Source organism: Mugil cephalus, chromosome 17 (genome assembly GCF_022458985.1).
Source record: "Mugil cephalus isolate CIBA_MC_2020 chromosome 17, CIBA_Mcephalus_1.1, whole genome shotgun sequence".
NCBI lineage: Eukaryota > Metazoa > Chordata > Actinopteri > Mugiliformes > Mugilidae > Mugil > Mugil cephalus.
This window is the reverse complement of record NC_061786.1, coordinates 16,460,114-16,487,625: the sequence shown is the minus strand read 5'-3', so window position 1 is coordinate 16,487,625 and position 27,512 is coordinate 16,460,114. Positions and strand designations below refer to the sequence as shown.

General features: G+C 39.6%; 2 protein-coding genes and 3 gene segments (V, D, J or C); 4 read left to right on the top strand and 1 right to left on the bottom strand.

The window, feature by feature from the left end:
* Positions 1–27,512, top strand: part of LOC125024126 — a 79,427-nt gene that overhangs the window by 28,877 nt on the left and 23,038 nt on the right.
* LOC125024129 overlaps positions 1–27,512 on the bottom strand; it is a 50,595-nt gene that overhangs the window by 9,438 nt on the left and 13,645 nt on the right. The window contains 2 exon segments of the V gene segment in view: positions 3,837–4,201; positions 5,005–5,038. Of these exon segments, the coding sequence occupies positions 3,879–4,201; positions 5,005–5,038 (357 nt within the window).
* Positions 9,432–10,005, top strand: LOC125024137. The segment is given in 2 exon segments: positions 9,432–9,517; positions 9,643–10,005. Coding segments are annotated over 2 exon segments (360 nt in total).
* Positions 13,467–18,708, top strand: tspan37 (tetraspanin 37). 3 transcript variants are annotated; one of them, XM_047611819.1, is made up of 7 exons: positions 13,472–13,732; positions 15,203–15,394; positions 15,475–15,549; positions 15,646–15,744; positions 16,187–16,339; positions 16,449–16,532; positions 17,173–17,608. In XM_047611819.1, the coding sequence occupies exons 1-7, from the start codon at positions 13,679–13,681 to the stop codon at positions 17,245–17,247; spliced, it is 732 nt and encodes a 243-aa protein (XP_047467775.1). In that variant the 5' UTR covers positions 13,472–13,678; the 3' UTR covers positions 17,248–17,608. The 3 variants fall into 3 exon arrangements, with proteins under 3 accessions (XP_047467778.1, XP_047467775.1, XP_047467776.1); XM_047611820.1 differs by lacking the exon at positions 17,173–17,608 and adding an exon at positions 18,563–18,708 and having other exon boundaries at positions 13,518–13,732; XM_047611822.1 differs by lacking the exons at positions 15,475–15,549; positions 15,646–15,744 and having other exon boundaries at positions 13,467–13,732; positions 15,203–15,430.
* Positions 18,675–26,452, top strand: elavl1a (ELAV like RNA binding protein 1a). Of its 6 annotated transcripts, none has more exons than XM_047611816.1 (7): positions 18,678–18,790; positions 20,207–20,266; positions 21,628–21,829; positions 22,277–22,380; positions 22,915–23,068; positions 23,234–23,459; positions 23,558–26,452. In XM_047611816.1, the coding sequence occupies exons 2-7, from the start codon at positions 20,231–20,233 to the stop codon at positions 23,880–23,882; spliced, it is 1,047 nt and encodes a 348-aa protein (XP_047467772.1). In that variant the 5' UTR covers positions 18,678–18,790; positions 20,207–20,230; the 3' UTR covers positions 23,883–26,452. The 6 variants fall into 6 exon arrangements, with proteins under 6 accessions (XP_047467768.1, XP_047467770.1, XP_047467772.1 ...); XM_047611817.1 differs by having other exon boundaries at positions 18,679–18,790; positions 21,649–21,829; XM_047611815.1 differs by having other exon boundaries at positions 18,681–18,790; positions 22,915–23,077.

Here is a 27,512-nt window from a genome sequence, read left to right as displayed (position 1 = left end):
ACAGAAAATAAGCTAAGGCCTTCGAGTTTCAGGTAGAAAAAAATGTATACTTGTACCATTTTTCTTGTAAAAATCTGAAACGGGTCATTTTGACCCGAATACCATACAAGTGTTAAGTATTTGCTTGATATTTTATTTTATTCTGTCGGTTTTGTACAGTTGAGTCTGTTATTATTCTTTATATATCTAAGTGATTTTATTTGTTGTTGCACTTTATCGATGTCCTTGCACTAAAAATTATTGTTGCAGTTTTTGAATGATTTATAATGTTTGTGTATTTTAACTGATTCACAGTAGTTTTGACTGTGCATGCTGTGGAGCTGCAACAGAAATAAACTTCATTACACCTGAAACAGCGTAATTTCAGCATGTAACACATACATGTGTGAAGACATGTCAGACTGACAATAGGACAATCAGAGCTGCAATGACTTTATAGTAGGTGTGTGCATGATCAACAATCAGTATTACTGGCAGAAATACAGCAAAATCTAATTGTGTTTAGGGCCCATGGAGGCTTGGGCCGGCTCTGTCCTCACTTATTTAATATAAAGCAGCGTGTGAGTCAAGCCATGTTTTAAGGTGAGCAGTGAATGTGGAGTAGGTACGTATGTCTCCAATTTGAGTAGGTCATGAGCTCCAGTCCTGAGTTGATCTGACAGAGAAGGATAGTTGAACAAATCTGCTTTTTCTGACAGAGGCCTCCATGTGTGGTCCCTCTTGTGGTTTTGCTTATTACTATTTTTTGTTGGATTTTGAATGAGTTAAGAGAGAGAGGAGCTGTGCTGTGCAAGATTTTGTGGACAAGGCAAAGGTTTTGTATTTTATCATGTCTTCCCAGCCTGGAAGTTTCTACTTGTTTAAGACAATACAATGGTGAAATGTGTTTGGTCTTTTATCTAATATGTTGATTCATGGCAGCATTAAACCTGAGATGGTAAACAGTCAAGCAGCAGCTACACACAGATTAATGTTTCTCTGTCAAGTTGTAGATAAACTGTGGAGACTTCAGATTCTGTTCAGATTCAACAAACCTGACATCAGTGAGATTCAGAGGAGTTTAATGGTAGATTTTCTAACATTTAGAGACATGCTGGATGGTTGATCCTCTTTCTGGTCTTTACTCTAAACTAACAACTTGTGGCTCTGAGCTACATCATGTTACAGTTCAGAGTCAGACTAGTGTTGATCCAGTTTACCAGCAGAGGATGCTGAGCACCTGTTAATTAAGACACAGTCAGGAGAAAGACTATAAACGTAGAAAATAAGATATTTGTCATGAGGAGAAACAACATTTAAATGTAAATGATGTAAATGAACGTGTCTGAATGTGATGGTTGAATGATCCTCAGGAGGAGATGAACTGTCACCTCACACCACCTCTGCTTTCTCTCTTTCATTACAACAGATGTGTGTTTGCCTCCTTCAAATGTGTTTTGCATGATTTTTCTGCATCACTGCTCCTCAGAGTTTAAGTTCTTGTGTCACAGAGACTCTGAACTGTTTTCATGCACTCACGCTGAAAACTGCATCAGGATGATGTTTCCAATAACTCTGATTGTCATGTTGGGTTTTCTGACTCAGGGTGAGAGACGTCGATGATATGTTTTTAAAACCTGCTTGAGTTCATTTTAATCCTTTGCTCTAAACTTCAGTTCTTTTAATTGATATCAAACTTTTCTTCTTAACGTTGTTTATTTCTCATTTCAGAGTCGTTTGCCAACAATTTTCTGACTCAGGCTGATAAATCCAAGTCTGTCACTGTTGGAGGGACTGTGACCATCAGTGCCACAGGGAGTTCAAATATAGGGAACGATCTAGCCTGGTACCTTCAGAAAGCTGGACAGCCTCCTAAACTTCTTATATACACATCATCAACTCTCAACTCAGGAACTCCGTCTAGATTCAGAGGCAGTAGATCTGGTTCTCAGTACACTTTAACCATCAGTGCATTTCAGGCTGAAGATGCAGGAGATTATTACTGTCTTGGTGCCCATGGTAATGGGTTCACACAGTGAAATAGAGTTGTACAAAAACGTCCTCCAGTCTGACTGAAGTCTGCTGGTGCAGAGAGTAGGTGAAGAGACAGTGATGAGGAGAACTGGTCCAGTGAACACAACACTAGAGTCATCAAGCTGAAACACATTGAATCTCAATAAAAATGAAATAAACTCACTGACACTTTTGTTGATTTAATATGAAAAATGAGACCGAACTTAATTTCCCTCCAATATATTGATGACTATTATGTGTAAATGCTAAAAAGTGAAGGATTGGGACATGAACCAACCACAGTGACACTAATCTCCAGCAGCATTTCTAATGTAAATATTTTCTTGTGTTCCATTCAGATCATAGATGGTTTAAATCCAAAGAGTATTTCTCCTGATGTTGTGTCCCTGGTTGCCTTCAGTGTGTTGAGAGCAGAAATGATTTCCATAGAGAGGAGGCTTTGCATGGTCAGCTGATCCTCCAGTCAACTGAGAAGGTTTATAGTCCTGTGAGTTCAACACTGCAGGACTCAGATCTGTCAGTCAACACAGCAGAAACCACAACCACCAATACTCTCATCACCATCCTCATCTGGACGCTGGCCTGCTGCTGCTTCACGGGTTCATTCTCTCAGCAACATTTCACTCATCATGTGCTGCCTTTTCTCTCATTTATTTCTGCTGAGAAATCAATCATTTGTTTTTGTCTGCAGGATGCAGTGGTCAGGTGACTGTGACTCAGCCTCCAGTTAAGACATCTACTCCGGGATCCACTCTCACTATGACCTGTAAGACCAGCCAGGATGTTGGATGCAGTGGTTACTGTATGTACTGGTATGAACAGAAATCTGGACAAACTCCAAAGCTCCTGATATATTATGGAAGCACACGTCAATCAGGAACACCAGATCGGTTTAGTGGCAGTGGAAGAAACTCTGACTTCTCTTTGACCATCAGTGGAGTTCAGACTGAAGATGCAGCAGTTTACTACTGTAAGAGTGTTCATCTCATAAACAGTGCTCCTGTGTTCACACAGTGATTTGTGGTCGTACAAAAACCTCCCTCAGTCAGACTGCAGAGACTCTGAGCTGTTACAGCAGGAACCGACTGCAGCTGCTGAAGAGGAAGAGACTCTGACACAGACCACTGAACACAGAGCTGACAGTAACCTCACCAAGCACTAAACACACATTTACAAACACATATAAACACTATTTATACCCAATATAATTTATTTTGCTTGCAGCCAAAAAAAAAAAAAAAAAAAAAAATCTGAAACTTGTATAATGATAAAATTTTCAATCTTCAAAATATGAAGCCATCAACCAGGTAGTTTATCTTGTTAAAGTCTCCAAATGGGGATCATCATATGATGATTTAACTTTTATTATTAGACATTGAACATTTGTTGCCACCATTATAATTTTATTTTGAGTAATGAAACACTTTTAATCTCTGTGCTCGTGTCTCTGTCTCACATTCATTAATCTTCTTTTCTGTCAGTTTCCATGATCTGTTTCTGTCCTCAGACTCTGCTAATGGAGACATTTGAATTCTTTTAGACCTCAGCACTACTTTTAATACAGCTGAGAACTTCTCTTCCTCTCCTCTACCTCTACAGTAGAACTTTTAGATCCTCAGCACAACTGCTGCAAAAGTCACATCTATTACATTAAGTGTGTGTGTAAATAATATTGAAATAAATGACAAAGATGATGATTTTATGAAATATCAGTTTATTCTTTCATGTGCATGAAATTTTATCAGCATTTTTACGATAATTGTTAAAGAGCAGAATCGTGGAGAAATGAAAGGAGAAGAGAGAAGATGTGCAGCTTTTGAAAGTATCAGAAGCATCATTTCCAGACAGGAAGTGTTGCTGAAGCTCTACTCTGAGCAGCGGTCAGGCTCCAGGGTTTGAGTGACAGGGCTCTGTCCATTCAGACTGGCCTCACAGCTCACTGAGCACGCCTTCCTCCACTGGTCTGCAGTGAGGCTCAGGGAGCTGCTCCAGCTGTAGTGGCCGTCCCCCCCCAGGACCTCCACGCTGCGGGACACCCCCGAGGACCTGCTGCTGCCCCCCACCTTCCAGCCCAGACTCCAGGTCGAGGGGAAGCCCCCGCTGGCCAGACACACCAGTGTGGCACTGCTCTGCTGCAGCTCCTCTCTGGAGGGGGGGAGGACGCTCAGGGTGGGACGCACCACACCCACTGGAGGAGAGACACAAATACAAAGGAGTCAGGATGAAGGCTGCTAATAAAGGAAGATGACATTTCTAGTATTTTATCAATGAACCACAACAACTTGTGCTGCTGTTGGACTCATAAATCTCTCAGTATCAGACCATCAGCCTCATGATTCAAGTGGAAATGTCACTAAAACATCAATTAATATTAATCATTGATGACGTCTTCATATCTGTTTCACAATGTGTGACAGTGAATAACTCATCTCTGGGATGATTTTCCATCTTTAAACTGACAGAGCTCAAACATTCATGTGAACACAGTTAAAACTTTGACATCTGTCTCTTTCACTTCCTTTAAACTACATGTGAAATGAATGAAGCGTGAACACCAAGCTGATCTGCATTTACTGATGAAATGATATTTATCACTAACTGAAATCCACATCACACTTTAATCTAAAAACTGTTTCTATGTTAAAAACGAATAAAAGAAAATAACATTAAACTACTGATGTTACGTTTTGAGTCTTACAACTTGACATCAGTCACATGTTAATTTAAAACATTTTTAAAGAGAGAATAATTCAAAGTTATCGTGAAATAGAATATAAGAAAACTAATGATTTATTTTTATCATTTCAGTTACTATATACTGAGTTAATATTGATCTCTGTCAAGTTTCTTGTCACAGTTAAAACGTTTGATCAGTTTTGTTAAATAATGAAAAATATCAACAACAAAAAATCAATGAACTCGATCACATTTTCACTAAATATGAGAAAAGTTGTTATAAAAGTAAAAAGTTAAAAAGAAAAAGGTACTTACAGTCAACGGTGAGTTTGGTTCCTCCACCAAAAGTCCTCCACAGTGATACAAACTCATTAAGAGGCCGTACAAAAACCTCCTGCTCTGAGAACAAACATCTGTCCTCTGAAAAAACTCTGATTCTTCTGATAACACAGCAAAAAATACACTTTTGTGAATGTGTTATGATATGTAATCACATGGATGTAGAAATCATTTTTAAAAAGTCATTGTTTCATTTAAATGTAGCTTTACTTTTCTACAACTGAAAGAGAAACCTCAGTCTCCTTTTAGAAATGTCATTGATTCCTAATTTTAAATCATCTGACACATGATTAAATGTACATGATACTTTTATCACAATGATTTACAAGAAATGATGAATTATGACTGAAACTCTATATATGATCTTCACTCTGATGAATTGAATGTTAGAAAGTAGAAATTCAAACCACAGTGAACACAAACTCATCCTAAATCCTTAGTTGTGTTTGTAATGTAAATATTTTCTTGTGTTCCATTCAGATCATAGATGGTTTAAATCCAAAGAGTATTTCTCCTGATGTTGTGTCCCTGGTTGCCTTCAGTGTGTTGAGAGCAGAGAAATGATTTCCATAGAGAGGAGGCTTTGCATGGTCAGCTGATCCTCCAGTCAACTGAGAAGGTTTATAGTCCTGTGAGTTCAACACTGCAGGACTCAGATCTGTCAGTCAACACAGCAGAAACCACAACCACCATGACTCTCATCACCATCCTCATCTGGACGCTGGCCTGCTGCTGCTTCACAGGTTCATTCTCTCAGCAACATTTCACTCATCATGTGCTGCCTTTTCTCTCATTTATTTCTGCTGAGAAATCAATCATTTGTTTTTGTCTGCAGGATGCAGTGGTCAGGTGACTGTGACTCAGCCTCCAGTAAAGACATCTACTCCAGGATCCACTGTCACTATGACCTGTAAGACCAGCCGAGATATTCCAACGTACTGTAGTAGTAGGAACTGTCTATCCTGGTATCAACAGAAATCTGGACAAACTCCAAAACTCCTGATACATTCTACCAGCACACGTCAGTCAGGAACACCAGCTCGGTTTAGTGGCAGTGGAAGCGGCTCTGACTTCTCTTTGACCATCAGTGGAGTTCAGGCTGAAGATGCAGCAGTTTACTACTGTCAGAGTCTTAATAATATAAACAGCGGTGGTGTGTTGACACAGTGATTTGTCGTCGTACAAAAACCTCCCTCAGTCAGACTGCAGAGACTCTGAGCTGTTACAGCAGGAACCGACTGCAGCTGCTGAAGAGGAAGAGACTCTGACACAGACCACTGAACACAGAGCTGACAGTAACCTCACCAAGCACTAAACACACAACACAAACAACTTCTTTCAATTCATGATCGATCAACTTGGAAATCACTAAGATCTCCTCATTTAACAATACTAGAAAAAGTTGCTCATACATGATATTTTAAACCACATGTGATTCAATTACACTGAGAGGAAGATCAAAGTTATGTTTAAGTTTTAACTTTTGTTTACAGTCTATCTCAGGGTTGTCACACAAAGACAGACAACCAGTTAGACGATGTAGAATCACCAGTTAGAGAACCCACACAGACACAGGGAGAACATGCAAACTCCACCCAGAAATGATGGATTTGAACCCAGAACCTTCTTGCTGTGTGGCATCATTCCCAACCAGGACACCACTATGACGCCCCAGGGGATTCAGTTCTATTAAGATTTATTTGTATCACGTCAACAACAATACAAAACGCCCCAAGACTCTTTACGAAATCATGTGTGAATCCTGGCTTGAACCCTGATGAGGAAAAACTCCCTTTTAACAGGAAGAAAAGAGAGAGAAGAGAGAGGACAGGATGAAGGACGGGATGAAGGAAGGGATGTAGACTCTGAGGGTGATCCTCTGATGTTCAGATGGAGGAACCCAGGGAGTGAGATTCAGGGTGGGACCATATCTCTGGAAGCTTCAGCTCCGTGTCCCCCTGGTTCCTGCGATGAGATTGTTTGTTACCTTGTTACAAATAACTGTTCATTTATGTCACTATTTAACCCTTGTATGGTCTTCACTTTTAGGACCCTTTTGGTATTCCTCGGGTCACATTGACCAGGGACATATTTGGGGTGTTAAAAACAATTGTAATATAAAATTTTAGTTGATAACCATTAACATATTTTGTCTTTATCTCATTTTCAAACTATTAAAATAACACACATGTTAAATGATTGCAATCACTCTCTACTACAACACAATTAACAATGGAAGCGTGACTACTCTTTTTGTCATAAGGCAAGCATTGTAGTCAAGTATGACCTCTGGCTTACGGTCCACCCTACTACTTACTGCTCCATCCCTGTGTAGAGTGCTCATGAGCACCACATTTTTTCCTTTTTTGCTATGTAAGATACCAGGGCATTGTTGGCTGTGAACATGAAGTTGGAGGAATGGACTGGCCTTTTCTTCACGGTTTGAACCTCAGGTGGAAGCTCCGTCCTATTTTTCTCGACTGTTCCAACCATTGTCAGCTTTCTTTTCAGAAGCTCCTGTCCCAGGCTGTACGATGTAAAAAAAAACTGTCACAGGTAATGTTGTGGCCACTGAGGCCTTGTGACATATCTAGCACCACTCGTGTCCCCTGGTTTCTTTCAGCAGCTCCTCCTTCCAGCTTCCCAGTATAAATTTGGAAGCTCTTCAGAGGTATTGTTGCTCTAAAAAATTCTCTATGTGCTGTGTGTGTGTGTGTGTGTGTGTGTGTGTGTGGGCATGTTTCTGTGTGTCTCTATGTGTGCGGGTCAAAATGACCCGAAGACCATATGAAAGATGTAAATGTGTGTGGTATAGTAGCATGTGTGCTATTTATTTTGTTTGTTTGTTTCATTCTTTATACATGTTTATCACAGAAAATAAGCTAAGGCCATTGAGTTTCAGGTAGAAAAAATTTATACTTGTCCCATTTTTCTTCTTGTAAAAATCTGAAACGGGTCATTTTGACCCGAATAACATAGAAAGGGTTAAGTATTTGCTTGATATTTTATTTTATTCTGTCGGTTTCGTACAGTGGAGTCTGTTATTATTCTTTATATATCTAAGTGATTTTATTTGTTGTTGCACTTTATTGTTGTCCTTGCACTAGAAATTATTGTTGCAGTTTTTGAAACCAAAAGTAATAAACCAAAATATATAATGTTTGTGTATTTTAACTGATTCACAGTAGTTTTGACTGTGCATGCTGTGGAGCTGCAACAGAAATAAACTTCATTACACCTGAAACAGCGTAATTTCAGCATGTAACACATACATGTGTGAAGACATGTCAGACTGACAACAGGACAATCAGAGCTGCAATGACTTTATAGTAGGTGTGTGCATGATCAACAATCAGTATTACTGGCAGAAATACAGCAAAATCTAATTGTGTTTAGGGCCCATGGAGGCTTGGGCAGGCTCTGTCCTCATTTATTTAATATAAAGCAGCGTGTGAGTCAAGCCATGTTTTAAGGTGAGCAGTGAATGTGGAGTAGGTACGTATGTCTCCAGTTTGAGGAGGTCATGAGTTCCAGTCCTGAGTTGATCTGACAGAGAAGGATAGTTGAACAAATCTGCTTTTTCTGACGGGGGCTAACAGGCCTCCATGTGTGGTCCCTCTTGTGGTTTTGCTTATTACTATTTTTTGTTGGATTTTGAGTGAGTTAAGAGAGGGAGGAGCTGTGCTGTACAAGATTTTGTGGATAAGGCAAAGGTTTTTGTATTTTATCATATCGTCCCAGCCTAGAAGTTTCTACTTGTTTAAGACAATACAATGGTGAAATGTGTTTGGTCTTTTATCTAATATCTTGATTCATGGCAGCATTAAACCTGAGATAGCAAACAGTCAAGCAGCAGCTACACACATATTAATGTTTCTCTGTCAAGTTGTAGATAAACTGTGGAGACTTCAGATTCTGTTCAGATTCAACAAACCTGACATTAATCAGTGAGATTCAGAGGAGTTTAACGTTAGAATTTCTAACATTTAGAGACATGCTGGATGGTTGATCCTCTTTCTGGTCTTTACTCTAAACTAACAACTTGTGGCTCTGAGCTACATCATGTTACAGTTCAGAGTCAGACTAGTGTTGATCCAGTTTACCAGCAGAGGATGCTGAGCACCTGTTAATTAAGACACAGTCAGGAGAAAGACTATAAACGTAGAAAATAAGATATTTGTCATGAGGAGAAACAACATTTAAATGTAAATGATGTAAATGAACGTGTCTGAATGTGATGGTTGAATAATCCTCAGGAGGAGATGAACTGTCACCTCACACCACCTCTGCTTTCTCTGTTTCTTTATAGCAGATGTGTGTTTGCCGCCTTCAAATGTGTTTTGCATGATTTTTCTGCATCACTGCTCCTCAGAGTTTAAGTTCTTGTGTCACAGAGACTCTGAACTGTTTTCATGCACTCACACTGAAAACTGCATCAGGATGATGTTTCCAATAACTCTGATTGTCATGTTGGGTTTTCTGACTCAGGGTGAGAGACGTTGATGATGTGTTTTTAAAACCAGTCTGAGTTCATTTTAATCCTTTCCTCTAAACTCCAGTTCTTTTAATTGATATCAAACTTTTCTTCTTAACGTTGTTTATTTCTCATTTCAGAGTCGTTTGCCAACAATTTTCTGACTCAGGCCGATAAATCCAAGTCTGTCAGTGTTGGAGGGACTGTGACCATCAGTGCGACAGGGAGTTCAAATATAGGGAACGATCTAGCCTGGTACCTTCAGAAACCTGGACAGCCTCCTAAACTTCTTATATACTCATCATCAACTCTCTATTCAGGAACTCCGTCTAGATTCAGAGGCAGTAGATCTGGTTCTCAGTACACTTTAACCATCAGTGGAGCTCAGGCTGAAGATGCAGGAGATTATTACTGTCTTGGCTACCATGGTAGTGGAGTGTTCACACAGTGAAATAGAGTCGTACAAAAACCTCCTCCAGTCTGACTGAAGGCTGCAGGTGCAGAGAGTTGTTAAAGAGACAGTGATGAGGAGAACTGGTCCAGTGAACACAACACTAGAGTCATCAAGCAAAAACACAATGAATCTAAATAAAAATGAAATAAACTCACTGACACTTTTTTTTATTTAATATGAAAAATGAGACCAAACTGAATTTCCCTCCAATATATTGATAACTATGAACTGTTAATGCTAAAAGATGAAGAATTGAGACATGAACCAACCACAGTGACACTAATCTTCAGCAGCATTTCTAATGTCAATATTTTCTTGTGTTCCATTCAGATCATAGATGGTTTAAATCCAAAGAGTATTTCTCCTGATGTTGTGTCCCTGGTTGCCTTCAGTGTGTTGAGAGCAGAGAAATCATTTTCATAGAGAGGAGGCTTTGCATGGTCAGCTGATCCTCCAGTCAACTGAGAAGGTTTATAGTCCTGTGAGTTCAACACTGCAGGACTCAGATCTGTCAGTCAACACAGCAGAAACCACAACCACCATGACTCTCATCACCATCCTCATCTGGACGCTGGCCTGCTGCTGCTTCACAGGTTCATTCTCTCAGCAACATTTCACTCATCATGTGCTGCCTTTTCTCTTATTTATTTCTGCTGAGAAATCAATCATTTGTTTTTGTCTGCAGGATGCAGTGGTCAGGTGACTGTGACTCAGCCTCCAGTAAAGACATCTACTCAAGGATCCACTGTCACTATGACCTGTAAGACCAGCCAAGATGTTTACACATATAGTGATGGAGATCAGGCTATGTTCTGGTACCAACAGAAATCCGGACAAACTCCAAAGCTCCTGATAAAATATGTGAGCACACGTGCATCAGGAACACCAGATCGGTTTAGTGGCAGTGGAAGTGGCTCTGACTTCTCTTTGACCATCAGTGGAGTTCAGGTTGAAGATGCAGCAGTTTACTACTGTCAGAGTGCTCATGAAATAAACAGTGTTGAGGTGTTCACACAGTGATTTATCGTCGTACAAAAACCTCCCTCAGTCAGACTGCAGAGACTCTGAGCTGTTACAGCAGGAACCGACTGCAACTGCTGAAGAGGAAGAGACTCTGACACAGACCACTGAACACAGAGCTGACAGAAACCTCACCAAGCACTAAACACACATTCACACTCACATTTTGTTTTGTTTTTTGTTTTAAACTATTTTTTTTATTTGGCATATACACATGAGCGCAAACACAACGAATACAGAGGAAATGCACAAAATATACAGTAACACTTGGTTCATGTTACTTTTCAAGTCTTTTTTCTATCACATATCAGATCAACTACCACATGTTTTCCATAGTTCGTTCCTCATGAGGTTAACCTGTGTCATCTTCAGCAAAAGTCCTTTACAAGTTATTGTAGGACGAAAAAAGAGAAAAAAAAACCAACAATTTAAAAAATGGAGGAGGTCACTAGAGTACTGTTTTAATAATGACCATATTTTAATGAATGGATCTGTTTTTTAGCTGGAGTCTCGCTGTGATTTTCTCCATGATAAACACATTTTCTACCTTGTCTCTTCATTGCGTTTTGCTGGGAGGTTGTGGTTTTAACCAGGAGGCTGGTGTCAAATCAATTTTCTCAGTAAATATTTAGAATTTTTATCTGTTTTATTGTCAGGAATTAGATCCAGGATGTAAAGTGGTTGTTAAAAGGGGAAAATAACACCTAGAACCTAGAATCTGTTCATTCAGCCAGCGGATCATCCCACCCCGGAGCAGAACTGAACACTTCAGACGCTCCTTTGTGCCCACTGCCATCAGACTGTACAACATCAGTGTGAACAGCACACAGCTCTGACCTCATTGAGCCTGCATACTTACACTGTCACTTGCTGTCACTTTGTGTACTGTACTGTTTGTTGCTTGTTGTCCTGTTTAATGTTGTTTTCCTATTTAATTTCTTTAATTCTTTCATTTCTTTCTGGTCACTGTTGTGCTGCTGTAACATTTGAATTTCCATAATGGGGAAAAATAAAGTACTATCTTAATCTTCAATCTACTTAAACTTTGGCAATACCACAATATATGAGTTAAGTCACCCTCTATTCCACACTCCCTCCAGCATAGTTCAGATGTGTTACTGTAGTTTGATGTAATAATGTTAAAATAACACATTTTCACTTTCCAATCAAATTCCCTCCATGCTGGACTATTAGTTAGTTCTTGTTACCTCCCATTCTTCCACTCATTTACACTCACATTATATATTGGTTTTATTTATAGTAAAAAAAATAAATTTATAACGTTTGTGTGTTTTAACTCATTCACAGTAGTTTTGACTCTGCATGATGTGGAGCTGCAACAGGTCAGGACCAGATTGGAAATAAAATTTTACCATTTTCACATGCAACCAATATACACGGTTTTGAATTCGATTTTTTATGTCCTTTTCTTTTGCAGGATGTTGTTGTCATGTGACTGTGACTCAGTCTCCTTCAGTCACATCTTCTCTTGGATGAGCAGTCACTCTGACCTGTAATGTCAACCCAAAATATCATATTTACCCCGGTGGAGATAGTGAGTTACACTGGTATCAGCAGAAATCCAGGCAAGATTCAAAATTGGTCATTAGTCTGGGTAAAAATCCAACAAGTGAGTTTTCTTCTAGATTTTCTGATACAAGTGATGGAGCGAATGCTGCTTTGACCATTAGTGGAGTTCAGGCTGGAGATGCAGCAGTTTATTATTGTCGGAGCCTTCATAAAAGAGGCAGCACTTATGTGTTCACACAGTGATTTGTGGTCGTACAAAAACCTCCCTCAGTCAGACTGCAGAGACTCTGAGCTGTTACAGCAGGAACCAACTGCAGCTGCTGAAGAGGAAGAGACTCAGACACAGACCACTGAATCTTACAGTAATGCTTAGTATCAAAAAGCACATATTAAAACAAATCCTGACACACAGCTACACTTCATCAAATCATCTTGGATATTTGTTGAGATTTAAACAACTGTAGTGATATGAACCTGTTTCAAATATATGTTTGATATGTATATGATTGCTCTTTAACATTTCTAATCCACTGTGTGTGATGAAACATAAATACCTTTACATATCTGAGGATATTTCATTAACTTTACAGTTTTTTATTTCATTGTTGCAGATACAAGTTTGCAACAGTATAAGGCTAGAAAGACTGTCTCCACTTTGAGGCCAATTTACAGCATTAGCTTTGAAACCTTTTTTATTTTTTTATTTTTTTATTTATTCATTTATTTATTTATTTATTTATTATGCCTGTGTTTTATTGTTTAATTCGCACGATGAAGTGAGGGTCACATAAGAATTACATCATCATTAACTTGTCATAAATATATATTTTTCAGAAGCAGAATCAGTACATCGTGCACATTATGTAATGTAATAATGCGCGACTTCCAGTCAAACATGCCTGACAGGGACCCACAGAAACAAAGGGAAAAAAAGGACCCATTAAATCAAACATGTTTCCGCGTTCTTCGGGAAGTTCGTCAGTAGCAATCGCGGAAGCAAACAGTTTGCAGTACCCCTTGGACTTACACGCTACCAGCTCTGCCTTGTTAATCAGACCGAGTTGCTCCACATGAAGGCTGCGTGACTCTGTTATAACTGTGCCGACTTTACGCACCTGCAGCTTGCGTGGACCACTGCGCGCTCGCCCCGGTTGTAGATTTAACCTGTGAGAATGTCTCATCAGAGGAGAAGAGCAGTGCTTCATTTCATGTGTCAGCTTCTGTCGGTAGGCTAAAACTTGATCAAATTAAAATTCTTCTTCTTATTATCATTATTATTATTATTATTATTATTATTATTATTATTATTATTATTATTATTATTATTATCGTTATTTTCTATCATTCCTCTGTGTAGGACTGCTCTGGCAGCAAATACTACCGTTTCACAATCACAATTATTAATAGACTTCTATTCTCTTGATATTGATGTCTCTTTAAGATAATAATACATATACAAAAAGAAAGCACCTGTTCTTGTCTTTAAAATTAATGTGTCATATGACACAAGAGAGAACATGTGAGAGTCATGTGAGTGTCAGGAACAAGGAAGTGGAGAACAGAACAAACATCTTTCCCTTTTTAAACATTTCTCTCTATTTCCTCTCACTGCACTTTATTTCATTGTGTGAACTGTTTTTGGTTTCGCATATGACACTGTTTTGTGTTTCTGTGGTGACTTTTATTTTTTCAGGTCAACACTAAATCGGGATGCACACACAGACACGTACACATACACTGTGCAGAATACATAAACAACTCCTCTCCTGGCTAATTGTAAAGATTTAGATTTTAATGTAGCTATTTCCGTCAAATATTCTTGACAAAAAAAATGTCTTTTTGGGGTTTCTTTTCTTTTCTTTTTTTTGGAAGTCTTGTATTAATTAGCAGACATGCACCTCTGTGATTTACTTCAAGAGACTGTCACCATTGTCAAAACTTCAGATTCTGTTTTAAAAAAGTCCACTTCAGACATGGAGCACTAAGTTACAAAACACACGTAGCTGGTAATTTAATGCAGTGCCTCATAAGCAGTAGACAATTAGTGGTTGAGTTCTAATGGTCGATATTCCTGCAAAAGCAAGTGCTGCTCTCAGTGTAACTCAGGAGAATGTCGTGTGGCTACAATTATATACTCTGTGCTGATTGGACCGATAGCAATATATTGTTTTGCAACAAGATTTATGGTGCACGGTGGTTGTTCAGCTCATACTGTCTCCTACATGACAGGAATGCTGCAGATTATATGAGGGGTAATTCTGGAGTGGTTACGCAGTCATATATGTTGCAACTGAAAACTCATGGGGTGGAAAACATTATTTAAGTTCAGGAAATGACTCTAGCCTAAACTTGTACAGTGCCGTACTCTTGGCTGTAACACATTGTGTGGATGTGTTTTGTGAGAAAGCACCATTTCTTGGCGACACAATGCAATTGAAAGCCTAGGCCCTGTTTCTGTAGGTGTCGAGGAACAGCTGGCCTAAAACAAACAGAACGCCATAAAAATTGTATAGCTGCTGGCTGGTGTATTTATTATTTTGAAACAGAGCCAGACCAGCTCTCTCCCACTGCTCTCAGTCTCTATGCTAAGCTAATCATCTCTTGGCTTTTCATGTACAAATACAAAAGTGTGTATGTAGTCTTTTGGAAAAAAAAAAAAAAAAAAAGCGAATAATGTGTCTTTTCTCATGTTTTAGGTGCTAGGGTTTGGGGTGGCCCTGAGTGGAATCTACATGCTGATGACGTTCAGACAGAACAGCCATTTAGTATCTCAGGCCGACATCAGTCTTCCTGCCACACTCGCCTTCATCAGTGCTGGGTTACTATTGTTCACCGGATTCCTCGGATCCTGGCTGAGTCACAAGGATTCATCCTGTCTGCAGGGAGTGGTGAGGCAGCGTGCGCATGAACGTGACACGATCAGTGTAAGTGTTTGGACTGCCTTTAATAAAGCATTTCTATTTTTCAGTTTGTTTACATGCTGGTCGTGGTCTTTTGCGTCGAAAGTACGGCTTCGGCGTTGGCTTATTATCACTCAACAAAGGTATGCAAGCTCCACGAAAAGGCACAAGCATTGTACGGCTGGTCATGACAAACTGCATACTCATGCACGACGCTTATGTCTTCTGATTTTGTTTAGGTGGACTCAGAGATGGGTACCATCAGTGGGATTTTTCAGAATTACACCGGCAGCAGTCAGGACTCAATGTCTCGGGCTGTGGATGCGACTCAAGAGGAGGTGTTCTGCAAAATACATAAAACCATGAAGCGTTGCAAAAAGTTGCAAAACTTTAAAGGCACAGTGTAGAGTTTTGTCTCCCTCCTCTGGCAGTTAGAGTAAATACAGAAACCCATATGCACCTATATGCCTTCCCAACAAGGAAAAGCAAAAGCAACAGTCATGTTTGTCCTCACGTACGATTCTGTAACTGTAATCCTTCTGAATGCCAAGTTTCTTATTCTAGGTTCTATTTTATTTCATTTTTCCTGACCACCACAAACAGAGAACTCATAGAACTTACATCCATTTACATCCACAGCCCTCATTTTCCAGCTTTATTCTTATTTGCTGCAGATCACCCCATACTCTTTGCAAAAAAAAAACAAAAAAAAAAAACCTCAAGCATACTACCCAGATCTGTTGACCAATAATTAATATTTTGTGTTTCATTCCCTGATAGCTGCAATGTTGCGGCGTCCATGGCTACACTGACTGGCTGGAAACCTCCTGGTTTATCAGAACAGGTCGGCTCGCCTTCCCTCAAAGCTGCTGCAACACAACTTTCACATCTTGCAATGGCACTGTGGAGCAGCCGTGGCAGCTTTACACACAGGTGGAGATGTGCATTCTCACATATTCACGTATATGCTTGAAAATACTGTAGCATTAATGTATGATTGGACCTGTCTCTGGTTTAATCCTTCACTGTATTCCTCTGCCAGGGCTGCCAGGTGAAGCTGAGGAAGGCCATACAGTTTGTCCTGAGTTTGCTCATCTTTGGCACCCCTGTGGTTTTTCTAGTGGAGGTACGAAAGACTTGATTAAATTTGTCAAAATTACATTTATTTATTTGATTTTTGTCCAAACGACTCTGCAGATTGTTTAAATGCAAACAGGGGTAAATGGGGTAAATGGACTTCCTGCTCACACGGATCTCTCTGTGGAAACAAACTGTTAGCCGCTAAATGTCCCACAAACGCCCCATTATTTTCACCAGGTAGTCGCTATCTGCGTCTGACTGACACAACTAATGAGGGTAATAGAGAGGAACAACATTATCAAAGGAGTTTGATCTGTCAGTTAGCACAAAACACAGAATTAGTAGCATCTCCTTTCTCATTACGCATACGTTGGTTAAATAAATAACATATAAACAATTGATTAGTGCAGTTTTGTGTGAATTTCCATTGAATTGAGGGTCACTTGTAGGAAGAGTGAGCAATAGTTAAATTTGGCTTCTGGTTTTCTCCTAATAATGTGTCAAATGTTTATAAGTAACTAGTTTGGATATTTTTTGTACCAAATCAAATCCAACAAAATGTTGACATTTCTCATACTGTTGTACATTGGATCTGTGAGTTGATTAACTGTCCGCTGTTGTGTATATTATATTTGCTCATTGGGCAGTAAACCAGAGTCAGGATCTGTCTTTCTCTTTACGTACAGGTTGTGTTGTTTGTGACAGTGGGACAGCTGATGAGAGAACTACCATTTGTGGAGTATCGACTACTGAATAAATGAAACACCGTGACAGATGGGAGTGCACTAACATTTGCACAGATACGGCTGAGACTTAATATTATGTTGTATTGTGCAGACTTCACTTGTGTTGATTGACAGAGGGGTTGTAAAGGACACTACCGCACATGTAACGTAAAACTAATAAGAGATATTTGTGTAATGCAGCTGTATTGGAATTAACGTTGGAGTCTTGTGCGGCTGAGTTGTTAAAAGCACTTCTATTAGAGTTCTGTTAAACTAGCAAGTGTGGTATGGCTGGTGTTATTGTGTGCTGGGGTATTTTTTGTTAAAGAGCATTCCTTTACAGTTTATGTGCAATGTGTAAACTGGCACGTGCAATAAAATGAATTTCTGACAGACATTACATGAAATTGATTCTAAACAATTTCCTCGCAATGTGCTACTGTTTATGCACCTTTTCTCGGTTTCTTACACTGTGATATTCACAGTGAATTTACTACTCATCTTGTGTCGCATGCACTGTACTGAATGCATTCAAAGCTCCTCTGCAAGAATTACACTATAATTTGCATTTCAACTAAATAATTAAACAATTAAACACAAAAAAAAAATGGTGATGTGAAATGATAAATACAAAATCGACCAGCTTTTCACTTCGGTAGTATGTTTGAGTACTGACCATTTGCTGCAGACTAAGTCTGCACATTTGATAAAGGTGAAACAATTGGATTACCACAAAGCAATCAAAACTGGTATCATATTGTATATGAGCTACATGCATGGATTAACATGCACTTCTTTATTTCCCGGAAGGTATTTGCAAGCTTTTTTTTTGCCACTGAGTAAAGGAAACAACAACTGCACTTGGTGCCTGTTGTTTATTCCTGCTAATTAGTGTTATCTTCAGTACACTCATTGTAGTCTTCATTGTATTCACACAGCAACATGCAAACACATATTTTTATGCAAGAAACACCAGGTCAAATTCCTTGTATGTACAAACATATTCGTCAATAAAGTCTTTTCTAATAAAAACTCTTGGAAGAATCACATTTTTCTTCACACTGATTCTACCATCAGACTCCTAATGTGTGAAATCTGAACATACATCCTAGCGTAAATATGCAATATGACTGCCACTAACTTGCCACTTTTGCTTACCACTTGTCACCTTTTGTGAATTGTGGTGTATATTTTCTCATTTTCATACAGTAAATTTGAGTAATTAAGCAGTTGTGCTCTTGCTTTTTGTGCTACTTACGACTGAGCTCCCCAGCTCTGTCGTTCACATTTCATCGCACCGTTAAACCCTTTACATGATAAATTAACCTGAATTGAATTGTCTCTATTTTAGCTGTGTGTATTCATTGACCGTGGATAAATGGTGAAACCAAACGAGTGGACCACGTTGTTTCCTGCAGAGGCGTGTCTGATCTGGACGTCGGTGGGCGTGGCCGCTTCCGTCACGTATCTCCTTTCTCGGTTTCTTCTTCTACGTTGAGGCCGACTTGGAGGGAAGTCGTGAAGGAGGAATATAAAAAATAGGAGGAGAGCTGAAACAGCAACGACCCACAGAAAGCTGGTGAGAATATGAAAGAGAAAAAAATGGTTCCCGGGGAATCTGCCCCTGTGTGCGATATGTTGGCGTGACGGGTTTTGTCAAATACGAATGGCTGCCATGCCGCCTTGGAGGCCCGAGGAGGCGGAGGCTAAGTTAGCATCCCGGGCCTGTTAGCTGCTAAAGTTAGCATCCCGGGCCTTTTGTAAGGCAACGCTTGCAGCTAACATTAGCATCCTGGGCCGTTGGGTTTTCGTCGTGGGGACTGAGACGCATTGATCCAACGCTCTCCAAAATACGGAGGCGGTGCTTTTCTTTACAAAGCTAGCCGACCAGCTCCTCGGCGTCTTTACATTGTGCGAATCAGTAAGTTAATTTGTGTGCACTGGAGTCTGCACTGCTAGCACCAAATTATATTTTTGCCGCGCTTGGTTGGACGTAATATTTGCAGTTTTATTGGAAAGAAGTCGAACATTCCTCTTGCTAGCTTGCTAATGCTAATAGGTTATAGTAATGCTAGTCAGGCCTCTGCACGTTTCTGTATGGGAGATGGACTCGTGAATTCTCCATCAAGAAAAGGTGAATGTGCAAAACATTTGCATAAATTAAAGATTAATTTGTCTTAGTAATAGTATTTTGATAGCTACAAGAGAAAACGGGTCAGGCTGAAGACATCTGCTCTGCTTTCTCCATTGCCTTGCAGTTATTCATTCAAACGCTGCACGCCCAAATTCCAGTCAATTAATACAACAACTCCACATGCATGTCCTCTTTCCACTTTGCAGAAGAAGAAAAGCCAAATAAAATGTAGGGGGCGAACAACACAACACACTCTGTCCTGTGATCTAATACTGATGTATATGATTGTGGTTACCTTGCACAGATTACTACACTGGTTCGTGTTTGGTGTTATTTAGTAATGTGTGACGACTGCATTGTCAATTACGTGGCTGCGAAGATGCAACTCTTCGTTTCGTCATGAGTTAATGTTTTGTTTCCTCACCTCCCCCTCCCATCATCAAACTTTAATTATGCATGAAATATTTAGGAGCTGTGTCCTGCTTTAGCATCACTGGAGGTGTGAACTGGTTATTCATGATATGCAGTCACAAAATAACGCTCCACCAATCGCAACAAGCACAACGAGATGCTGGCATGTAAAGCTGCACAAAACGGGTGCTTATACCCTCCAGTTGTTGTCATTTTAGACAATATTCACACTGCAACATCCTTCAGCTGTGTCTGAGTTATACAGCACTTGATTTGGTTGAACTTTTCTGTTTGACTCTTGAATTGAAAATCACGTCAACCATTTACATGTGTTTGTATTTATTTGTTGTTGTCCGTTGTATATTTTCTCAGTGTTTGTCTTTAGATCCCAAGTGTGCTTCTGCAACCATTGTAACGCCCCTTGATTTTGTTTGTCCTGTCCCCGCTCAGCCTCAGGAGCAGTGAAGTGTCTTCATGGCAGTTCGTCGAGGACACAATAAGTACATGAAAGTGAGTATAAAATCCCAGCTGCTGTTATAACTATAACCGCAGCATTTGAGAGTCTCATTTAGCAAAATCTCGGAGTGGTTCACAATTTTACGTTGTATAGTCAATCGGATAAAGAGTTGCTATCTGCCATAACTGTTCATTTAAAACAGGTGAGAGGTGACATTAAAAAGACATGTTCACTCACTTTGCCGGCGTAATACACAAATCTCATTCATCCTGGCAGACATTGCGTCTCACCCACCAGAATACACAATCACAATCCCTCTCAGGCATGAATAGATCTCTGTCGGGTTGACTGCTGGACTGGTTCCCACTTCAGGCCTGATCTCAGCAACAGGGCTCACTGTGATGAACACATAGTGCCAGCAGCTTTTTATTTTTTCACGTCAGACTTGTTGTCCTCATTATGGGCACTTAACGCCGTTTAAAAGATAAATAGATAATAATCTTAGATCCTGTAGTCGTCTCACTAGTCAAAACCACACAGCAGACTGACACGTGACAGAGCTACTTACCCGCATTTTTTAAATTTCCCATTGACTTTGTGTAAATCACCACAATGGGTTCGGTTTTCAGTTTGAATCCGGTCACATGCTTACATAATATAATTAGTTACTATTATCTGGCTGTCCAGCTTAACTTCCTGTTTATCTGTTGCGTTGAAAACAAATTGCGTGAATTGTGAACCCAGAGAGGCTAAACTATGAACGGAAAGTGTCTTTTAATGTTAATGTCGTGGTTTTAATTACATTTCTGAAGACAAAATGTAAATTGATGCTTTCAAAGAGTCTTTGAAACAAAGTTGTCATATGAGTGGAAGGAATATTACATTCTTCGTTCAACGATGATGCGTAGGATCCAAATTTAACCATCGTTTTCTTTGCCTGTCTGTTAATTCTATGTCCTTTATATAAATGCTTGAATGTTTAACGTCAGACAGATTCCACTCATGCAGTGAAAACTTGCTAAATTTTTGTTTCAAATGAATATATTTTATTAAATACTGACTTTTTTGGACTGCATGCTCCACTTTCTGATCCATGAGTTGAGGTCAGCAAAGGCTGGACAATTACAAAAAATAAAATAATAATAATTGTAAGAAGTCGGTGATGGTGCATATGTTATATCCTTTTTTTTTTTTTAAAAGTAATCTATTTGAATTTATTATCCCCTCCCTTTTTTTTCTTTTTTTACAGTCGTGCTTTCTTACAGCTCAGTACTTCACATTTATTACCAAGACAATGTCTAGTTTTACTCGTCTCATTATGAGAAGCTCCCCCAAGCGTTTAAAATACCAGACGATCTTTTGTTTTGTTTCTTGAGCTCGGGCCTCCCATGCTTACCTTGCTTTGCGTTTGTGGGCCCACCTGGCCGACCTGCAGGAGGTGTTTGACATGTCGAACGGTTACGAAGACCACATGGGAGGGGACGAGGGGAAGGACGCCAAGACCAACCTGATAGTGAACTACCTGCCCCAGAGCATGACGCAGGACGAGCTGCGGAGCCTTTTCAGCAGCATCGGGGAGGTGGAGTCTGCCAAGCTGGTACGAGACAAAGTCGCAGGTATGTTGAACGACAAAGAGATCAAAAAAAAAAAAAATGTCACCAGATGGAAACTTTAACACAAGATCTTGGTTTAAATTGACACTAAAGGCCCTGTTATTTAAAATACCACAGGGTGTGGCAAGCTTCATGACTTGAACGAGCTTCTCGGCTTTTAAATCGTGGCCTCTGGCTCCTCTCCTCAATGATTCTATAATGTTTTATTATTTAAAGATCCCAAATTGACTCCGTGCTCGAGTCAGACAATAGTTTTTTGACCACTATAGACTTGTTTTATTTATTTATTTATTTATTCCAACCAGATGAACTGTCAAAAGTTTGTTTGCCTAGTCTAGCATGCAATGTTAAGATTTGTTTTTGTTTTTAATATTTATTTGTTTGCAGATTTTTTTGAACGACACAACGTTTTTTTGTTTTGTTTTATTGTTTTCCTTTTTTTTTCTCTAGGCCACAGTTTAGGGTACGGATTTGTTAACTATCTTAACCCTAGTGATGCAGACAGAGCTATCAGTACTCTGAATGGACTAAGGCTACAGTCCAAAACTATCAAGGTAACGTGCAATAAGGTGTTCTACAATTCTCAAAGCAAAGATGTCATGTCATATAACTCTCCTGTGGCTCCTGTGCTGTCCGCTAACTAGCTAGTACAAGTCAGCCCCGAGGAAGTGATACTGCTTTTCACTTACTGACATGTCTGTTGAGTTTAATTTTACTTATTTTATTTGACGCATTCTGGCAGATTCAGTCAACTTTTCATGTATTTAATTCCTCCAAAGTATTTTTCTTTTGACCGATTTTGTTTTATTTTTCTGTTTGTAATGTTTTTTTGTGCTTCTGACTTAATCGCTCATTTATGCTCAGACCCAAACGTCTAATGTCTACAAAACCAATTAGGCAGCTGTCGGCTTACCCGATACGTTCAGTTTATTGTAAAATAAATAGACCAAATCTTTCATGTGAGGTTTTTGTAATTTACAAAACATCTGATGTAACTACCTAAACGAAACACCCAAAAATGTTTGTGTTGTTGTGTTTAAATGCGTCAGAAGAGTTTTAACCAGGCGACTGTTGCTTCCTGTTCCTAGGTTTCATATGCACGGCCCAGCTCGGACACAATAAAGGATGCCAACCTGTATATCAGCGGCCTGCCCAAGTCCATGACCCAGAAGGATGTTGAGGACATGTTTTCACGTTATGGTCACATTATTAATTCCCGTGTACTTGTTGATCAGGGTACAGGTACGACAGGTGAATGGCTTCCTTGCTTTTTTTACAAAAAAAAAAACAAAAACAAAGAAAAAAGAATTCGCACATACATGAGCCAACAGAGCACACCCGTGTTCCTCGGTGGTTACGCTGATCCGATACAGAGCAGGCGGTCACCGTCTTCTCTCTCGTCCTTAGGTGTGTCCCGCGGGGTGGCTTTCATCCGCTACGACAAGCGCGCCGAGGCAGAGGAGGCGGTGAAAAACCTGAACGGCCAGAAGCCGCCGGGAGCCGCTGAGCCGATCACGGTTAAGTTCGCCGCCAACCCGAACCAAGTGAAGAACACGCAGCTCATCTCGCAGCTCTATCACAACCAGTCGCGGCGCTTCGGAGGACCCCTGCACCACCAGGCTCAACGGTTTAGGTGAGCGAAAACTTTGTTGGACTTCTTCTGTTTTCAGACATTTTAGGGACATATAAACAAACTGAAGGTGCAAGTGCACTAACCGCCGTCTCTTTCAGGTTTTCTCCCATGGGCGTCGATCACATGAGCAGCATGGGAAGCGTCAGCGTCCCCGGGAGCTCCACCTCCGGCTGGTGCATCTTCGTCTACAACCTGGGCCAGGACGCCGACGAGAGCATCCTGTGGCAGATGTTCGGCCCCTTCGGCGCCGTCACCAACGTCAAGGTGATCCGAGACTTCAACACCAACAAGTGCAAGGGCTTCGGGTTCGTTACCATGACGAACTACGAGGAGGCGGCCATGGCGATCGCCAGCCTCAACGGCTACCGGCTGGGAGACAAGATACTGCAAGTGTCCTTTAAGACCAGCAAGGGCCACAAGTAGAGAGAAAGCGGGACAATCGGGTGTAGAAGAGAGCGGGAAGTAACTGTTGCCAGGGTTTTGTTGCAGAAAGTTTAAAAAAAAAAAAAAAGTTCTGGCACACCAATTTTGAATTTTAGCATATTCAGAATTAAACGCGAGGTTCACGCTTCTGCACCTTTGTCTAAAAGAGTATTAGTTTCCCCCCCTCATTGTTATACTCTTGTGTGGGGCTTGAAGAAACTCGGTTTAAAAACATTTTTTGGAGTCGATGGAGAAGTCAAAATCCCAACTTTCTCCGCAAGATTTTGAAAACGATCACAAAAGCTAAAAAAAAATTTACAGTCTGTATGTGTTGCATGTTTAACTGTGGGGACTAGTCAGAGGAAAACAAATGGTTCTTAGCAGTGCACTGAGAATACAGAGCACAAGAGTAGCCCTACAAGTTGTTCTCCCAGCGTCGACATTTTAGTGGATAATTTATTGTGTAAAGAGTGGGAAGAACAATGTGGTCGCTTCATTTTGGCAAAGCCTATTCTCTGTCCCAGGTCCTCGTCATGAGTAGAAATAGATGCCTTAAATTATCATCCGGCGGACGCAGATCCTTTCAATACCACTCGAGTCAATCTAAGAGCAAAGCACTTTTAACCAATCTGTTTTAGGTTGCTATAAATATCAGTCTTTTCAATGTTAATTTGTGACTTCTGCTCAGCCTCCGACAATGTTTAACAAACGCTACGAGCTCCGGAGGGATTTCTTTTTGTTGTTCTTTTTCTTTTTTTTATCGTTATCCCTGTGTAAAGTGTCTTTTTTTTTTTTTTTTTTTTTTTTTTTTATTATTATTAACTTGTATTTCAGGTGAGTCCTGTTAAAAATATATATACCCTGGTCAGTGAGTAAGGATTTAAGATGGACCAAAGGCAGGGAGAGATTTCATCCGATAAACCCAGTTATTTTTTTCTTTTCTTTCGGAGAACATTTTAACTAGGTAAATTTACACCTTTTTTTTTTTTTTTTTTGGTTTTTGAAGAGGTACTGAAGTTATATCTAATGCTGACTGAGAGCATGGTGACTTTGGCAGTTTGCCAGTTGTTTTCTTTCTTTTTGATTTCATTTTTATTTTATTTGTTTCTTGTAGAGGCGTAGAAAATTCCTTTTCTTTTCAGTATAATTTACAAACTTGTTTTAAGAAGTGATTATCTCAAGTTTGGAGAGAAGTTAATGGCCTTTGATATTGATTTCAGTTTATTTGCTTTCCTTTTTTTGTTTCTTTTGTTTTGGTTGTTTCACTTTTGAACATAAACCATTAAATTTAATTTCGTTTTGCTGAACGTTTTGTTTGGTTTGTTTCTTTTCCTTTTCTTAAATTTTACATTTTAATTTGAGTTTTGTTCTGTTACTATTTTAATTTGATTTCTACGAGTAGGAAATCTGCTGCAGTGCCGATAAAAGGCAAAAACGTGTCTCCGTCGGAGGCTTTTGAAAGACTAAAAATGGACCAACGTAGGCTGAGATGGGAGGGGAGTTGAGCATCAAGGAGACATTTCTATAAAACGTTTTATTTCTGAGACGGCTGAAAACACTTAAAGCCACCAGAGAGCAACAAAATCAAGTATTAGCTGTGACATCTCGTTCCGGTGTGCTCCTAGGGCGACGTACGTGTCAACTGTCAGCAGCTTTTTTCCGCCCATATAGTTCTCTTTAAGCCACATTTATTGCGCGTCAATGTTTTATATTTTCACGTATGACCAATGACTATACACTTACAAATTTAAGCTTTTAGACCCACTACTCCCACTACTCTGATCTTTGAGGACACACACACACACACTTCGGTAGAAAACATCTCTGGCAACATATCACAACTCATTTATCTATATTGTGATGACTGAGATCCTGCTTTGTTGTCTAAGGTGGAGCATTGGTACTGTAATTGATAATATATATATATAGTTGAACAGAGGTGAGAACAGGAGTTTTTTTGTTTTTTTTGGGGAGGGGGGGTGGACAGGAATGACTTCTTTTTTTATTTTCATTCATCGTTTACGCCCCCCGCTTCGTTACATGCTTCCCGTTACTACAGATTTTGGTCTTAAAAGTGCATTTCAGTTTCCGTGTTTTATATTTTTGTGTCACAATCCTTAACCTTGTGCAATATTTCACAACCTGCTCAAAGCAGGCAGTAGAAAATGTCATCTTTTTATATATATGTATACACATGTGTGTGTGTGTATATATATGTATATTGCTTTTTTTTCTACTGACATATGTTACTGCTTTGTTGTTGTTTTTTTTTCCTCAGCAGTCCAGTTGAAGTTGCATGAAAAGATGCAAGTGTTTTAAGGGCAGTCGGAAGAAACTGCATTCCGCCTTAATTTATAAGTGGGAACGGTGTATTTGTACATCAGAGGAGGCACAGGTATTATTTATTTGACAGTGTATGCGCTCATACTTGATTCTTATTGGAGTGTTTTTAATGGTTATTGAATTGTTTTCTTGGTTCTGAACACTAAGCTGAAGTCCATTAAATGTCTTCTAACGTTGGATCATTTCAATAAAAACATGGTGGCTTTTCAGAAGTTCAAAAAGTTCAATGTGTCTTCAGAAGCTTATTGTGTATTTTTAAGGGATTTCACTGCTGGAGTGTTACGGTAATATGACTCTTTTTCAATTTACTCATCGGCCAGTAGAGATAGACTTGAACTGATGGAGTATAATGACGACAAAAACAGATTCTGGAGCAGCATTTATGGATAGATAAACAGATTATTGTTATTATTAGTCCTTACCTGATCACTCATTATCTTCCAAGACCAGTAAGATGTTGGGAAGCTGACTGTTTCTCGCCTACTTGAAAGTAAATTTGCATCAATTTATTTTGTTCCGTCCTCAACAAAATCTAACCTTTTATACGTCTTCAACAGCTTAAAGCTCCCTGATGTATGGCCTGAACCAACATTTCCCGATGAATCAATACTTGAAGGATATTTTGAAGGTGAGGCGAGAGTTTAGGTTGCACCAAATGTCCTGGAGAACCACTGATCTATCTGTTTGGTGTCATGTGTTTGCAAGCATTTATTTATTTATTTTGTCGCAACTCATTCAGAAGAACATTTCTGAAATACACTGCCTGGCAAAAAAAAAAAAAAGTTGCCCCTGGATTTAACTAAGTACATAAGTTCTAGTCTGCTATTGCATATTTACTGCTTGGGCGATTATCTTTCAGCTCACAACAAGTTATTTAACCTCCCGTCAGGGAGACGACATTTTCACACATGGTTTGGCAGAAGCTTCTTATTGAAACAATGCTACAGTGAATGCTGTAATCAAAGTGGTCCAATGAAATATTAGAGTGTGTGACTTTTTTTTGGCTAGGCAGTGTATTGTATGCAGTGCTTTTCTGTTCCTAAATCACTCATAAACATCCATCAGGCATAACATTATGACCACTGACAGGAGAAGTAAATAATCATTGACCAACTTGTGACAGTTCTGTGTCATGCTGGGAAACATTTGGACCAGCCATTCGGTTGGATTTTACTTAGACATGTACCACCCATCTAGACAAGGCGAGGCACCCAAGGCCCATGCCAATGGCACTCCTTGATCCAGCCTGACATACACAAAACGGTTTAGGAACAACTGAGAAAACAC